Source organism: Prionailurus bengalensis, chromosome C1 (genome assembly GCF_016509475.1).
Source record: "Prionailurus bengalensis isolate Pbe53 chromosome C1, Fcat_Pben_1.1_paternal_pri, whole genome shotgun sequence".
Taxonomy (NCBI): Eukaryota; Metazoa; Chordata; class Mammalia; order Carnivora; family Felidae; genus Prionailurus; species Prionailurus bengalensis.
Window position 1 is genome coordinate 159,336,352 of NC_057345.1, and position 15,046 is coordinate 159,351,397.

Here is a 15,046-nt window from a genome sequence, read left to right on the forward strand (position 1 = left end):
AGTTTTACAAATGCATCGTCACTTATAGAACAGTTGCATCGTCCTCCCCAAAAATACCCTCACGCCCTGTTATAGCGACCACTACCCCGTCTGCAGCTGCTGGCAACCACTGATCTGTTTTTCCCTACAGATTTGCCTTTTTCAGAATGTAATATATGGAATACATGATGTCAGTCGTGATTTAATTCTTCCCTCTTCGAGAAAAAAGAGACTAAATTATGAATCTTGTTTCTTTTTTTTTTTAATTTTTTTTAACGTTTATTTATTTTGAGACAGAGAGAGACAGAGCATGAACGGGGGAGGGGCAGAGAGAGAGGGAGACGCAGAACCGGAAGCAGGCTCCAGGCTCCGAGCCATCAGCCCAGAGCCCGACGCGGGGCTCAAACTCACAGACCGCGAGATCGTGACCTGAGCTGAAGTCAGACGCTTAACCAACTGAGCCACCCAGGCGCCCCATGAATCTTGTTTCTAAAGCAAGGTACCAAAAGCTTTCTGTGCCCCTTCCCACAGTTGGGAGAAAATATTTTTGAATCAAATATCTAATAAAGGACTTGTATTCAGAATATATTTCAAAAATTACCTAAACAAAATAATAATAAGAAAACAAACCCAGTTTAAACACGGGCAAAAGATTTGAATAAACACTTCTCCAAAGAAAATATGAAAATAAGTTCATAAAAAGATGTTCAACATCATTGTAATTAGAGAAATTCAAATTAAAACTATAGTAAGATACTACTTCATACCTATTAGAATGTCTATAATTAAAAAGACTGACCACAGCAAGTTGGCAAGAATGTGCAGAAAATAGAACACTTACACACTTCTTACAGGAGTGTAAAAGTATAACTACTTTCAAAAACAGTTTGGACGTTTCTTACAAAGTTAAATATGCAGCCATCATATTATTCAGCCATTCTACCAAGATATTTACCCAAGAGAAGTGAAAGTATATGTCCACAAATAGATTTACACATGAATGTTCATATACAGCTTTATTTATTATAGCCAAAAACTGGAAACAGCTCAAATACCAACATTTGGTTGATGTCAAACCATCGACAATTGAATAGATAAATAAATTGTGGTCCATTCATATAATAGAATACTACTACTCAGCAATAAAAATGAACAATTGGTACACACAACAACATGAAAGAATTCTGAAAGGATTTCAAAAAATTATGCTGAGCAGAATTTAAAATAGAAAATAGTGCAGGGGCACCTGGCTGGTCAGTCGGTGGGGCATGCAACTCTTGACCTCAGGGTTGGAGTTCAAGACCCACGCTGGGTGTAGATTACTTAAAAATAAAATCTTGAAAAAAGAAAGAAAGCAGATCAGCTGCCTGGAGACAGGGGCAGGAAGGAATGAGAAGGTGTAAATCAAGTATGGGGAAACTTGTTTTGGTGATGAGTATGTTCATTATCTTAATTATAATGATGGTTTCAGGGGTGTGTAAATATGTCAAAACTTAGCAAATTGTACAACTTTAAATATGTCTATTTTATTGTTTGTCACTTCTAAATAAAGCTGTTGAAAATGTGCTTCATAGCATTTTTATGATTTTTTAAAAATGTTTATTTTTGAGAGAAAGAGAGAGAGAGAGAGAGTGCAAGTGCATACGCACGAGTGGGGGAGGGTCAGAGAGAAAGTGGGGATAGAGGATCCCAAGCAGGCTCTGCCCTGACAGCAGAGAGCTCCATGCAGGGCTTGAACTCATGAACTGCGAGATCATCACCTGAGCCAAAGTTGGACACTCAACTGACTGAGCCACCCAGGTGCCTAGCATTTTTTATAATATTTTACACATAAAAAATATTTATAAAATGTACAAAGAAACAAGAGTGAGTCTTCAGTACATATGTATTCCTGGGTGATTAATACTTACTGCGTATGTATTAGTCCAATGTTTTACCACTTCTTGGGATCGGAAATGCATTTCTTTCTTTGCCTTTCTTTCTGCACGAAGGCATGCTGCTTCTCTTGTCAAACTGTCAAGGCTATCTCGAATCCTTTTCCACTCATTGTGTGGAATTATGGTAACCTGCCGGAGATCGACCTTGCTAGGTAGAAGAGGTGGATAGAGGACTTGATCTTCTTCAGAGTTCTTTATTTCTAATAAATTTTAAAAAATAAACATTAAAGACTTTCAAGAGTTTAAATATTTTTTTCTCAGACATTTCTATATTGTCATGATACCAGAAATTCTTTTAAATAATAATTTTATTCTTATTATTTCAAGGACAGCTGGGATTAAGTGGAAAGTATAGAAGAACTTGAAGTCAGAAGACAGATTTGAGTATTTGCTTGGTCATTTCCTTACTCTGTAAACTTAGGCAAGTCATTTAAATTCTTGGAGCCTTAGTATCAAATCTTTAAAAGTTGAGATCAATAATACCTACCCCAACAGGTTGTTATTAAAGCTTTTTTTAAAAAAATAACCAAGCAGCAGTCTATAAATGGATAATTTGGGGGATAATTTGGAAGAAAATCTTTTGGAGTTGTAGACATTGTGATTGACTCTATTCAATCCCTTCCTAATTGAGTAGTGGCAATGTAATTTGGAGAACTGAATACAGTCTAAGGGTGGGCCTCATTAGTTAAACAATACTTGTATCTCCCTTGGCAACAGTTATTTCTGTAATAAGCAAACAAAAGGAAAAGAGATTTATTTGAGACTTTTATTTTTTTATTATTATTTTTTTAATTTAAATGTTTTTATTTATTTTTGAGACAGAGAGAGACAGAGCATGAGCAGGGGAGGGGCAGAGAGAGGAGGAGATACAGAATCTGAAGCAGGCTCCAGGCTCTGAGCTGTCAGTACAGAGCCCGACGCGGGGCTTGAACACACGGACTCTGAGATCATGACCTGAGCTGAAGTCGGACACTTAACTGACTGAGCCACCCAGGCCCCACTATTTGAGACTTTTAGAAAAGTTCTTCCTGTTCTTCTGGGAGAGACATCTGAGAATGACTCTCCAGCTAGATATGAACAAGGAAGCATGAAGACCAGATAAGCAGCATCCTATGACCACAAAAGGAAGTAGCCTTATGATAAAGCTGTTACTGTGAACCACAAAGAAAAAACAAAGGGGGAACATGGGGCAATGAGGATCTCATTATGATGCTAGATCAATTAGACCTGAAGCCTGGAGTTCCTGTTATGTGAGCAAATAAATGTCCTTAGTTTTAAACATGATTGAGTTGGCTATTCTATATATGAATTAAAAAGCATCCTAAATGAACATACCACGTATGAACTATGTAAATCTAGACAAAATTACTTTTTTTAATGTTTATTTATTGTTGAGAAAGAGAGAGTGCGAGCAAGGGAGGGACAGAGAGAGCGAGGGAGACAGATGATCCAAAGCAGGCTCCACACTGATAGCAGCAAGCCCAAAGCAGGGCTTGAACTCACGAGCCACGAGATCAAGACCTGAGCCAAAATCAGTCACTCATCCGAGTGAGCCACCAAGGTGTCCCTGTAGACAAAAGTATTTAACTCTCTAATTCCTTAATTGCAAAATGAAGATATTAATAGGACCTATGTTATATGGATGATGTGAGAATTAAATGGACTTGTGTGTGCAAATAATTTAGAATAATGTGTGGCACACAACATGTTCTCAATAAGCATTAGCTATTAATATGTTTACTATTATTATTAGAAGATGAAATGAAACAAAAGTGCAGAGAAAAGCAAAAGCAAGAAATCACATAGCTCCAGAAAGAGATGAAGATACTGAGAGAAAAGCTGCCAGGATCAATTAGGGTCTTCTTGGGGTTTGAATTAAAGTTGATGGGATTGAGAAATTGGTTGCTGAAGTAAAGAGTGAATTTAGAACCACAGGTACCATCTTGCCTATCACATACCAAGTCCCCACCTAGAGAATAAAGCTAAGCAAAGCTGACAGATAGAATAGTGTCCTGGATCAAGTTATATCTAAATTCAGCTATATGTAGGTCTATGTGTAGGTCAGCTATGTGTAGGGTAGGTCTGCTAGCAATGAATTTGATATTTTTGTTTACCTGGAAATATATATATATTTTTTAAAGTTTATTTATTTATTTTTGAGAGAGAGAGAGAAAGCGCAAGTTGGGGAGGGACAGAGAGAGGGAGAGAGAGAGAGAATCCCAAGCAGGTTCTGCACTGTCAGAGCAGAGCTCGATGTGGGGCTCAAACCCACAAACTGTGAGATCATGACCTGAGACAAAGCCTGATGCTTAACTGACTGAGCCACCCAGGACATGGAAATATTTTAACAGTTTTCATGGATAAAAAATCTTTAAGTCTTCTTCAGTTAATACCTGGAATATGTCAACCGTCTGTCTTCCGGCTTCCATAGTTTCTTAGCAGAAATCAGCTAATAATCTTATTGAGGCCGACTTTTATGTGTTGCATTTGTTCTCTCTTGCTGCTTTCAAGATTGTCTTTCCCTTTGTCTTTTGACAGTTTGATCATGATGTGTCTGCTTCTGGATCTGTTTGAGTTTATCCATTTTAGAGGATCAATGAGCTCTTGAACATATAGATTAATGTTTTTCATCAAATTTGTGAAGTTTACAGCCATTACTTCTTCTACCCCTTTCTCTACTCCTCTCCTTCTAAGACTCAAATTATATATATCTTGGTATACTTGTTGGTGTCCTATATTTCTCTGAGGATCTTCTCATTTCTATTCATTCTTTTTTTCTTTCTATTCCTTAGACTGGACAATCTCAATCAATATATGACCAAGTTCTTTGAGTTTTTTCTTTTGCAAGCTCAAATCTGCTTTTGAGCCCCGCTAGTGAATTTTTCATTGAAACTATTGTGCTTTTCAACTCCAAAGTTTCTATTTGGTTTCTCTTTTTAATCTCTATCTCTTTATTTATATGCTCTATATTGTGAGACAACATTCTTAATACTTTCCTGTAGTTCCTTTGACATTTAGTTCTTTGAACATATTCACAGTAACTGTAAATTTACAAAAGAAACTGTTTAGTGAGTCTAACATGTGGGCTTCCTCAGGAACAGTTCCTATTCAAACTTTTTTCTTATTTTTTAGCATGCTTTGTCATTTTTGTCGAAAGTTGTAAATTTTAAATAACATGTGGCAACTCTAGATATCAGATTCCCCACACACCCAAAGTTTGTTTTTATTGCTGTTGTGGTTTGTTTAGTGATTTTCCTGAACTAAATCTGTAAAGTCTGTATTCCTTGCTGTATGTGGCTTTTGGAATCTCAGCTTGGTTAGCTTAAATGTCAGCTAATAATTGGACAGAGTTTCCTTAAATTAAGCTTTTTTTTAAATGTTTTTTTTTTAATTTTTAAGAGAGACAGAGACAGAATGCGAGTGGGTTAGGGGCAGAGAGAGAGGGAGACACAGAATCCACAGCAGGCTCCAGGCTCCAAGCCGTTAGCACAGAGCCCAATGCAGGGATGGAACCCACGAACTGTGAGGTCATGACCTGAGCTGAAGTTGGACGCTTAACCAACTGAGCCACCCAGGTGCCCCAGAAGTTTCCTTAAATTAAATTTAATTTCCTTAAATAAATCTCCCAGCCTTTGCCAAGACACTCTCTGTGAGTGCTGGAGCATGACTTCAATGCTCAGGCAGGTAGTTTACAACTCTGTCTTAGCCTTTACTTTTTTCTTGCATTGAGCCTCAAATTTAGCTAGAGGTGAAAGCTAAATTCTCAGGAATTTCCTGGGCATGTGTATAGCACTGTGCATGCATTTGTCCTTCTGGACTCCCAGGAATATGTAGGGAGCTTCTCAAAGCCCTTTGTGGACATCTCATTTCCCAGGTGTTCTTTTAAAGTTTTTGGTCAGCTTGTTTACAACCAACAGTGATCACTACTTCAGGCAGTTGTGATGTTTAAAAAATTGTCAATAATTGTTTTAACAAACATTCCCAGTGAGCTCTGAGTCAGGTAAAATAAAATTAAGCATTATCAGTAGGATTTTCCAGGGAACTGTGAGACAGGTAAAATAATAGTTATCATAAAAAAGGCTGTGGAGAGAATCCAATCCTTTCCTTCCCCCTCCACAGGTTACTAAGCCACTGGCATTCACTGTGGTTGCAGTGGTTTTCTAGACTTCCATGGGGCTAGGAAAAAAGTATGGGACAAGAGCAAGTTAAAATGCCAAAAGACTTACTGTTGTTCCCAAGATTCAGCTATTTTTCCTGATAAAACACTCTTCAATTGTTACAAGCCTTTGGTTAATCTCCTGAGTTCTAAAGAAAAAAAATTTTGGTCTTGACGATTTTTGTCAGTGTTGTTTTTAAAAATAAAAATTTTTAAAGTGGGCTTTACACTCGACATGGGGCTTGAACTCACTACCCCAAGATCTAGTCATATGCTCTTCTGACTGAGCCAACCAGGTGCCCCGGGGTTCTTTTCGATTTAATAGAGAAGAGGATTTTTGGAGATCCTTATTCCACCATTCTGGCTGATGTCACTCCATTAAATCTTTAGATAATTGTTTTACAGATAGTTGTCTACATATCTGAACCCCTCTCCTACTTCACACACTTCTAAATGTAAATTATAATTTAGCAGTGAGGCTCAGATGCCAACTTTTGGACCAAGTGGCACAAAACATTTTTTAAAACCTATCACATAAATCTAAGTCTTTTATAGTACTGTGTATGTAAGAAAGTATGTGAGAGTAATAGTTGTTGTTGTTGTTGTTGTTTTTTCACTATATGTCACATGGTTACTGTCTCTCTCCTAACTGTCAGGACTTCATAAGTCCTTCACTGCATAAATACCCTGTAGTGTCCACTGGAGGGATAATGGCTGGCTCTCACTCTGCATCTGGCAGAACGAAGCTCTCCTGCTACAAAAGCTCAGGTGATGACATGAACTCAGTCCAAACTCCCAAGGTTCTGGTGGTCATCACTGCAACATTAATTGGGAATTTACATACTTAAGAAAGCAAAATCATTCGAATTGTTAGAGTTCTTTAGATGTCCCCCTAGACTACTTGTATTCAAAAATCAAACTTTTATAACAAGTCACCTAGATTACCATACCTAAGTAGCATTATTTTTTACACTCCTTCACTTTAGAGATGAGGAAATTGAGACATTTCCATGAAAGACTTTCCTAACAGCACTCAGTAGGTTCACAGCAGGGTCAAGATTCTAATGAGGTCATTGATACTTCCAAAAGATAGTCCAATTCACTCAGTGAATAACAAAAGCTTAAGGGGATTCAGCAAATACCAGACACTTGGAACTGCAACTACACAGCTCAAGGCTCAGACCAGCTGGTCAAGTGGGAGTCTCTAACTTCTCTTTCCTCCGCTCCTATTTGTAAACTTTTCTCACCTACCCAATCATATGAAGACAAAACTGTTCATTTACACAGAGCCCAACCATACCCATGGGGATGCTTTGGATTTGGTGCAGCCCATTTCAAAAAGTAACCTAAACTCTGATTTGGCACCCTTGCCTCTTACCGTATGCCTGGAGGCCAGAGCAATCCCTGTGCCTGGAGAGGCGAGTTTAGCTCACCTGTGTTTTCCTTCGCCTGTCCAGAGCGCCTTCCGAACCGCACCAGCATCTCTGACGACATGCCCTTGGCGCTATCTGGCTTTCCAAGCTACTCCGAGGCGGGGAGTGTAGGAGTCCTGCTGGTCTAGTGTTAGCCAAACTGTGCGGTTGCTTAGCAACGCCGCCGGAAGTGACGAGAGCGCCACCGAGGAACGGTGAACGCACTGCAGTCCGCCTTGGGGCTAGCGAACCCAGGATGCGCCTGCGCAGGAAGTCGAGGCTCAGCGTGCGGGTGGGGTGCCCCTCGCGGGCAGGCACAGGAACCAGGTCGGAGGGCAGAGTCCGCGGAAGCGGCTCGGAGGCCAGGACGGCTGCCGACGTCTGGGTTGGCGAGGAGCGCTGGGGACCCGGCCCGGCCGAGTGCTCCCAGCCTCATCCAACGCGATCCTCACAGGAGATGACCCCCAACGAGGTGCCTGCACCTACGTTCGGGGCGGGCCGGCAGGTGTGTGGGAGAGCGAGGCCTATGCTTGGTGTGTGCGGCCCACCGATCTCCTCGCGGGTGGAAGGTGGAGGGCAAAGGCCTCCCTTCCAGAAAAACCCAGAGATTAATTGACAGAAAATCTGTTTGTAAAGACTTTGGCTTCTAAGCCATGATCCGAGCTAGATGAAGCTTATATTAAAAAAAAAATTTTTTTTTAAAGGAATGTTAAAACTTGGATGTTGTGCCGGAACATTGATATTAGGATCTTTAAGATCCTTCAAATTGCTTAGTAAATACAGTATAGTAAATTGAATGCATTTGTGGGACCAGCCAGACCACTAAGGGCACAAAAATCTGTTAAGAGTGGATGCAGGCTTGTTTTCAGAAGATCCTTTTCTGACACATCGAGGTACAAATGATCTCATTATAAGCTAGTTGTCTAGGACACCTACACATTAGGCACCAAACTAGAGTCACTCAAAGTGAAAGGAGGTAAGATTTTTAATCATTAAGGTTCTAACACATAGTTGTCCTGTTTTTCTTCAGGTTTTCTATCAGAGGTACCACCATAATAATGCTGGTAAGTATGAAAAGATTAATAAAATATTTGTTGACAGAAACTAGCTTTTGCGCATACAGCGTTGGTGGCGTTGGTGGTTTTTTTGGAAACATAGTTGTAAAAATGTCAAGAACTCGGAAGAGTCAGAGATTTTATCCTGCTTGCGCGCTAACAACTTAGCCTGCGACAGTTTTGTAGAAGACATAGACCCCTAGAGCACAGATGAATTACTTACAGCGGTGGCAGTAGCCAGAATATTAGCACTGTTGCCCCACTTGCCACAGGGTGATGCAAAGAGGCAGAAGTCGCCTGCACTTGGAGTGTGTTGCATTACAGGACCGGAACCCTGAGCTTAGGGAACCATAATGTTTATTACAGTGAACATTAAGCATGCCTTTCAGTATATATACATTTTTGACAGCACAGCCCAGAGCATAGAGTGCTGAATGCCTTGCTTGTAAGGCATCTAGAAACAATAGAGACCCATAGAGAATTGCCTCCCAACAAAAATTCTCTGGAATTTTAACTCAATAGGTTACAGAAAGTATTGAATCATATAAAATTTAGTGTCAGTAATTTGCCTGTTTGACATGATAGTCTGATATCATTTGACTTCCTATACCTGGTTCAACTAACTCATGGATATTTATAGCTAAGTCTGTCTAGAGTTAGTTACTTATCTGCTGACCTCCACTCTTTTGTTGTTGTTGTTATGAAATTAAGGTATTATTTGCACTCTGATCTGAAACAGTTTAAATTATTCTGGGGACAAAATTATTACAAAACCAGTGTAGAAAAAGAATGCACTGAAGTTGAGGCACCCATGATCTTACCATTGTACACATAGGCTTTTTTAACTTTTTTAAACAAAAATGGGACTATAGTACTGTATACACTGTTTAGTGACTTGTTTAATTTGAACTGAACATCTTAGCTTTTACTGGCTAAATAAATACTCCATTATCTGGCTATCATATCTTATTTAAGCAGTCCCCAATTCTCAGATATCTATGTAGTTTCCAGTTTTCATTATTGTTAAAGACACATAGGCTATTGTTAATCACTGGAAACATTGCAGATATACCAAATATATCCTGTTCATGCTTTTGGAGAGAATAATCAATAACTGCCTTTGGAATTTTAACATTGTATTCAAAATAGATTCATATTCTTTTTTTAATTTTTTAATGTTTATTATTTTTGAGAGACAGACAGAACACAAGTGGGGAGGGGCAGAGAGAGAGGGAGACACAGAATCTGAATCAGGCTCCAGGGCTCAAATCCACGAACCTTGAGATCATGACCTGAACAAAGTCAGATGCTTAACTGACTGAACCACCCAGGAGCCCCAAAATAGATTCACATTCTTAAAACTAAATTTTGGTGCACATCCTTAAGTTTTGGAGACATTTCTATTAAAGTATAGCACTAATCTTTGAAAGTTTATTGAAACAGAATGTGGTACTTGTCTATTATTTAACAAGTAAAAAGAAATGATGAAATCTGGAAATCTCAGCATAATCAGCCTAACAATTGTGTTTATATCCACTGGATAAAAATCTATATTCACATAACATTTCCTGTTTTATATTTAAGGTTTTTGTTTAATCAAAATTTTGTTTCTCCTATTTCTAATAGGTGACTTTCTGATATAAGAGAAAACAGTATAGTTAGAAAACATAAATTTAAAAATACCTTAAATACTTTTATTAATTTTAGGAGTTAAGAAGTCTCTGTTTTTTGCTCCAAACCAGAAGACTTTGTTCCCTGCATATAGAGTAGGAGTACTGTTGGTTAGAAACTGGCTGGTGTTTAAAACTGAAGATTGTCATGACTATTTAACCTAAGCTCTATTCTGAACTAAAATTAATTGTCTTGGAAATACTAAGTCAAGCAAGTATTTTTAATAAAAGTTTATGTTGAGTGGTGACAAGAAACTAATAGAGGGGCTCCTGGATGGCTCAGTCAGTTAAGTGTCTGACTTTAGCTCAGGTCATGATCTCACAGTTCGTGGGTTCAAGCCCTGTGTCAGGCCCTGCACTGACAGTGCAAAGCCTGCTTAGGATTCTGTCTCTCTCTCTCTCTGCCCCTCCCTGACTTGTGCTTTCTCTTTCTCTCAAAATAAATAAATAAACTTAAAAAAAAAAACAACTAATAGAAAAAGATCTGAAATTAAGAAAAGTACACCTTCAGGTAGAAATTAATAGTCAACAGCAGAACTATGTTAACTTCAAGTTTATGATATATCTTATTACTTTGAGGTTAATAGTTCAGGAATTTAGGTTACTTGTGGCTGATTAAATCTAGGCTTGAGACAGTTTTCAACCAATGAGTTACATTTGAATATTTTTAAAAATTATAAACTCAGAATGCTTGAAAAGCATGTTTAATTTAAAGTGTGCCTGGAGTGTAGTACTAATGTGTTTGTCCACTCTGCCTTATTGCTGATTATTATGTTGTTTTGTGAGAGAGTGAATTCTGCACTTAAATCCCTGGCAGCCAACCAGAGATACCTGGATTAGATATTTAGAGATACAAGGATCCAGAGTATCAGAATATTATATACTGTCTAAATTTAAACACAACAGGAGATACCCTTCTAGGTTAGTTGTTCTCCAGGTACCCTAAAGTGAGAGACAGAATACTTACTCCTGTTTGAGCCAACAAGCTCTATTCTCAGTTTTACCTACTAGATATCTATTGTTATAAGCCAGAGAATATATGTGGTTAAATGCCATGTTTTCCATTAAAAAAAAATATATATTTTTTTTAGTTTTTATTTATTTTGAGAGAGAGAGCAAGCAGGGTCGGGGCAGAGAGGGAAGGGAGAGAGACAATCCCAAGCAAGCTCCACACTGCCAGCACAGAGCCTGATGCGGGGCTCAAACTCACCAACCATAAGATCATGACCTGAGCCTAAATCAAGAATTGGACACTTAACTGACTGAGCCACCCAGGTGCCCCCATGTTTTCCGTTTCTAATTTATCTCTTCTTTTTCATATTGCTGGGGTTCTTCACTTTTCTTTTTAGGATTTCTTTTTTTTTTTTTTTTTTTTTAATTTTTACTTATTTTTGAGACAGAGAGAGACAGAACAGGGGAGGGTCAGAGAGAGAGGGAGACATAGAATCTGAAGCAGGCTCCAGGCTCCGAGCTGTCAGCACAGAGCCCGACACGGGTTTCGAACTCACAAACCTTGAGATTGTGACCTGAGCCGAAGTCAGACGCTTAACCGACTGAGCCACCCAGGTGCCCCTCTTTTTAGGATTTCTTGTTAAAACCTCAGAATGGTCATAGATGTGGTATTAGGGTTAGTGTGTACTTTGAGACTAATGAATGTTTTCATGTAATTAAGCATCTTTTTGTCAAAATGATCTGTCTAGTATTTATTTTTAAACTGATTGATAAGAGGGGTCCCTGGCTGGCTCCGTCAGAGGAGCATGTGACTCTTGATCTTGGGGTCATGAGGTTGAGCCCCATGTTGGATGTAGAGATTACAAAAAATAATCTGAAAAATTAAATTTGAAAAATTAAAAAACAGTGGGGCCTGGTTGGCTCAGTCGGTTAAGTGTCCGACTTTTGCTCAGGTCATGATCTTACAGTCAGTGATTTCGAGTCCCCCACTCACACTCTGTCTCTCTCTCTCTCAAAAATAAATGAACATTAAAAAATTTTTTTTAAAAAGAATTTTTTTAATGTTTATTAATTTTTGAGAGAGAGAGAGAGAGAGAGAGACAGACAGACAGAGTGTAAGCAGGAGAGGGGCAGTGAGAGAGGGAGACACCAAATCTGAAGCAGGCTCCAGGCTCCGAGCTGTCAGCACAGAGCCCCCTGTGGGGCTCGAACTCATGACCTGTGAGATCACGACCCAAGCCAAAGTCGGACGCGCAACCGACTGAGCCACCCATGTGCCGCAACATTAAAAAAATTCTTTAAAAAATATTTAAAATTTGTAAAAATAAACTGATTATTTTTACATTAGAGTATGGTACTTTAAGCATGAACTAGAGTGTCAAGCAGACCTGAGTCCAAATTCTAGCTCTTCCACTTAACTAATACTTAACCAACTTAACTAACACTTAAGCTTCAGTTTATAGGTCTCTAAGATGAGGTTAATTTCTACTTAATAGGGTGATGAAATTAAGTGAGATGATGAAATTGTGAAGTTCTTAGTCCAGGGCCTGGTGTATTGTGGTATCTTTAAAAATATTAGTTACACTGAAAAATTTGTTGTTGTTGTTGTTTACACTAATTGTAGCTTCTCTTGGGTATTCTTTATAACTGTCTTTTTTACATAATTTTTATACATACTGTCTGTTGACCAGTTTAGTTTTTCCTTTTCTCTTGAGATTTATAATTAATGACCTTCAGTGTCATTTAATGAAAACAGAGAATTAAGTAATTGTCATATCATAAGCAATGTGATTTTTCACATATACTCAGATTATTTGGTACTCTGGAACTAAACTATCTAAAGACAATATAAATAAATGTGAAAATTGTTAACAGAAGTTACTTCTAGTCTGGAAGAATGGAATTGACTCCCAAGTTTAAGTAATTTGTTTAGAATTCAAGTACAGCATCAAGCAACCATTTAGTTATAACACTGGCATTGATGACTTCAAGCTAAATACGTTTTTTAGGAAAATTATTCACATTTGTGCAAGATTTCATAGTAAGTTAAATTTGGTCAGAATTTTTGTCAGTATACAGAGAATTTATATTATACATGATGTGTTAATATGAGGATTACTGTAAATATTTCAAACGAATTTGTGATTGATAATTTAAAGACAATAAGAGTGATTAGCCTACTTATTTTCTGTCTTAAAATTTTTCTAAATTAGACTGTAAGAGAGTAATTATTTCATTATTCCTCTCATTGGCTTACTCTGTAGTTTAATTCTGAGTGCTCAAAGAAGCATCCCCACAGAAACACAATAATACTGTGAGTATCCTTTTAGATAATCTGTTTCCATTTACCTAAAATACATATGAACTTTACTTCTTAGGGAAAAGTGCTTAAATGATGGTCTTAAAATGCGTAATCATTTTAACTTGTTTATTAGAACCTGTGTTTTAGCAGATTAACAGTAATGTTTGTTAATAGCCAAATATGTAAATAGTATGTTTAGGAAATAATATTTCTTCTTTTTCAGGATAACCCAAATTTGCTTTGGGAACCATGAAAATTTTGCTCGTTTTTGACTTTGACAATACAATCATAGATGATAATAGTGACACCTGGATTGTACAGTGTGCTCCAGAGAAAAAGCTTCCTATTGAACTACAAGATTCTTATGAAAAAGGATTTTGGACAGAATTTATGGGCAGAGTCTTTAAGTACTTGGGAGATGAAGGTGTAAGAGAAGATGAAATGAAAAGAGCAGTGACATCAATGCCGTTCACTCTGGGGATGGTGGAACTTTTGAACTTTATAAGGAAGAACAAGGATAAATTTGACTGCATCATTATTTCAGATTCCAATTCAGTCTTCATAGATTGGGTTTTAGAAGCTGCCGGTTTTCATGATGTATTTGATAAAGTGTTTACAAATCCAGCAGCTTTTGATAGCAATGGTCATCTCACTGTGGAAAATTACCATGCTCATTCTTGCAGTAGGTGCCCAAAAAATCTTTGCAAAAACGTAGTTTTGGTAGAATTTATACATAAACAGTCACAGCAGGGAGTGAATTATACACGAATTGTTTATATAGGTGATGGTGGAAATGATGTCTGTCCAGTAACTTTTTTAAAGAAGAGTGATGTTGCCATGCCTCGGAAAGGATATACTTTACAGAAAACTCTTTCCAGGATGTCTCAAAATCTTGAACCCATGGAATCTTCTGTTGTAGTTTGGTCTTCAGGTGTTGAAATAATTTCTCACTTACAATTTCTAATAAAGGAGTAATATGCCAACAATTGAAATGTCTATCAGTTAAGGTTGGGTACAGCAGCATAAAACTAAAACCTCAAATACCAGTGGCTTTAAAAGATTTTTTTTCCCTCTCACTTAAAAAAATTTCAGAGGTAAGTATCACAAGGCTGCTGTGGTGCTCTACCAACCTCAGCATTTGGCTCCTATCTCATGTTTCAAGATTGCTGTTCGAGCTCTGTCCCTTGCATCAACACTGTAGCCAGCAAGAAGGAGGGCAGTGAGTGAGAAGTTTGTACCCTTACTTTTCTTTGGCCGGAACTTAGTCACAGTGCTCCAGCCTAACTGCGAGAAAGGATGAAAAATGTATTATTCTGGATGACCATGTGCCTGGGGAAAACTGGGGAAAAGAGAAGTACAGAATTGAGGTAGGTGTAATTGGTGTCTCTACTACTGGTGGTTGATAGATAGATTGTATTTTTAAATTTATTTCCAGAGGGAGTAAGTAGTCATATATTTTACTTTATTAGATACTTACTTCAAAAGCATGTCCAGTAGTTACAGAACTTAAAAATAAGCCTGATACCTTATTCCTATAAGAATAAAAGGCTCCTGGGGCGCCTGGGTGGCTCAGTCAGTTGAGCG

At 38.0% G+C, this 15,046-nt stretch overlaps 2 protein-coding genes across 6 annotated transcripts in view; one reads left to right on the top strand and one right to left on the bottom strand.

Moving 5' to 3' along the window:
• Window positions 1–7,659, bottom strand: part of CFAP210 (cilia and flagella associated protein 210) — a 36,488-nt gene extending 28,829 nt beyond the window's left edge. Inside the window, exons 1-2 of the mRNA XM_043576986.1 lie at window positions 7,506–7,659; window positions 1,890–2,116 (exon numbers count right to left, since the gene is read on the bottom strand). Coding sequence (XP_043432921.1) covers window positions 1,890–2,116; window positions 7,506–7,566 — 288 coding nt within the window. The 5' untranslated portion in view covers window positions 7,567–7,659. The remainder of the gene's footprint in view (window positions 1–1,889; window positions 2,117–7,505) is intronic.
• A 61-nt stretch (window positions 7,660–7,720) lies between these two features.
• On the top strand, window positions 7,721–14,448 carry PHOSPHO2 (phosphatase, orphan 2). 5 transcript variants are annotated; one of them, XM_043576988.1, is made up of 4 exons: window positions 7,721–7,989; window positions 8,515–8,548; window positions 13,425–13,474; window positions 13,686–14,448. In XM_043576988.1, the coding sequence occupies exon 4, from the start codon at window positions 13,712–13,714 to the stop codon at window positions 14,435–14,437; it is 726 nt and encodes a 241-aa protein (XP_043432923.1). In that variant the 5' UTR covers window positions 7,721–7,989; window positions 8,515–8,548; window positions 13,425–13,474; window positions 13,686–13,711; the 3' UTR covers window positions 14,438–14,448. The 5 variants fall into 5 exon arrangements, with proteins under 5 accessions (XP_043432923.1, XP_043432926.1, XP_043432924.1 ...); XM_043576991.1 differs by having other exon boundaries at window positions 7,721–7,956; XM_043576989.1 differs by lacking the exon at window positions 13,425–13,474 and having other exon boundaries at window positions 7,721–7,956.
• Window positions 14,449–15,046: the final 598 nt, after the last annotated feature.

What these genes read in the sequence shown, in the direction of transcription:
- PHOSPHO2 (XM_043576988.1), top strand. Translation starts at nt 13,712, where the DNA reads ATGAAAATTTTGCTCGTTTTTGACTTTGACAATACAATCATAGATGAT.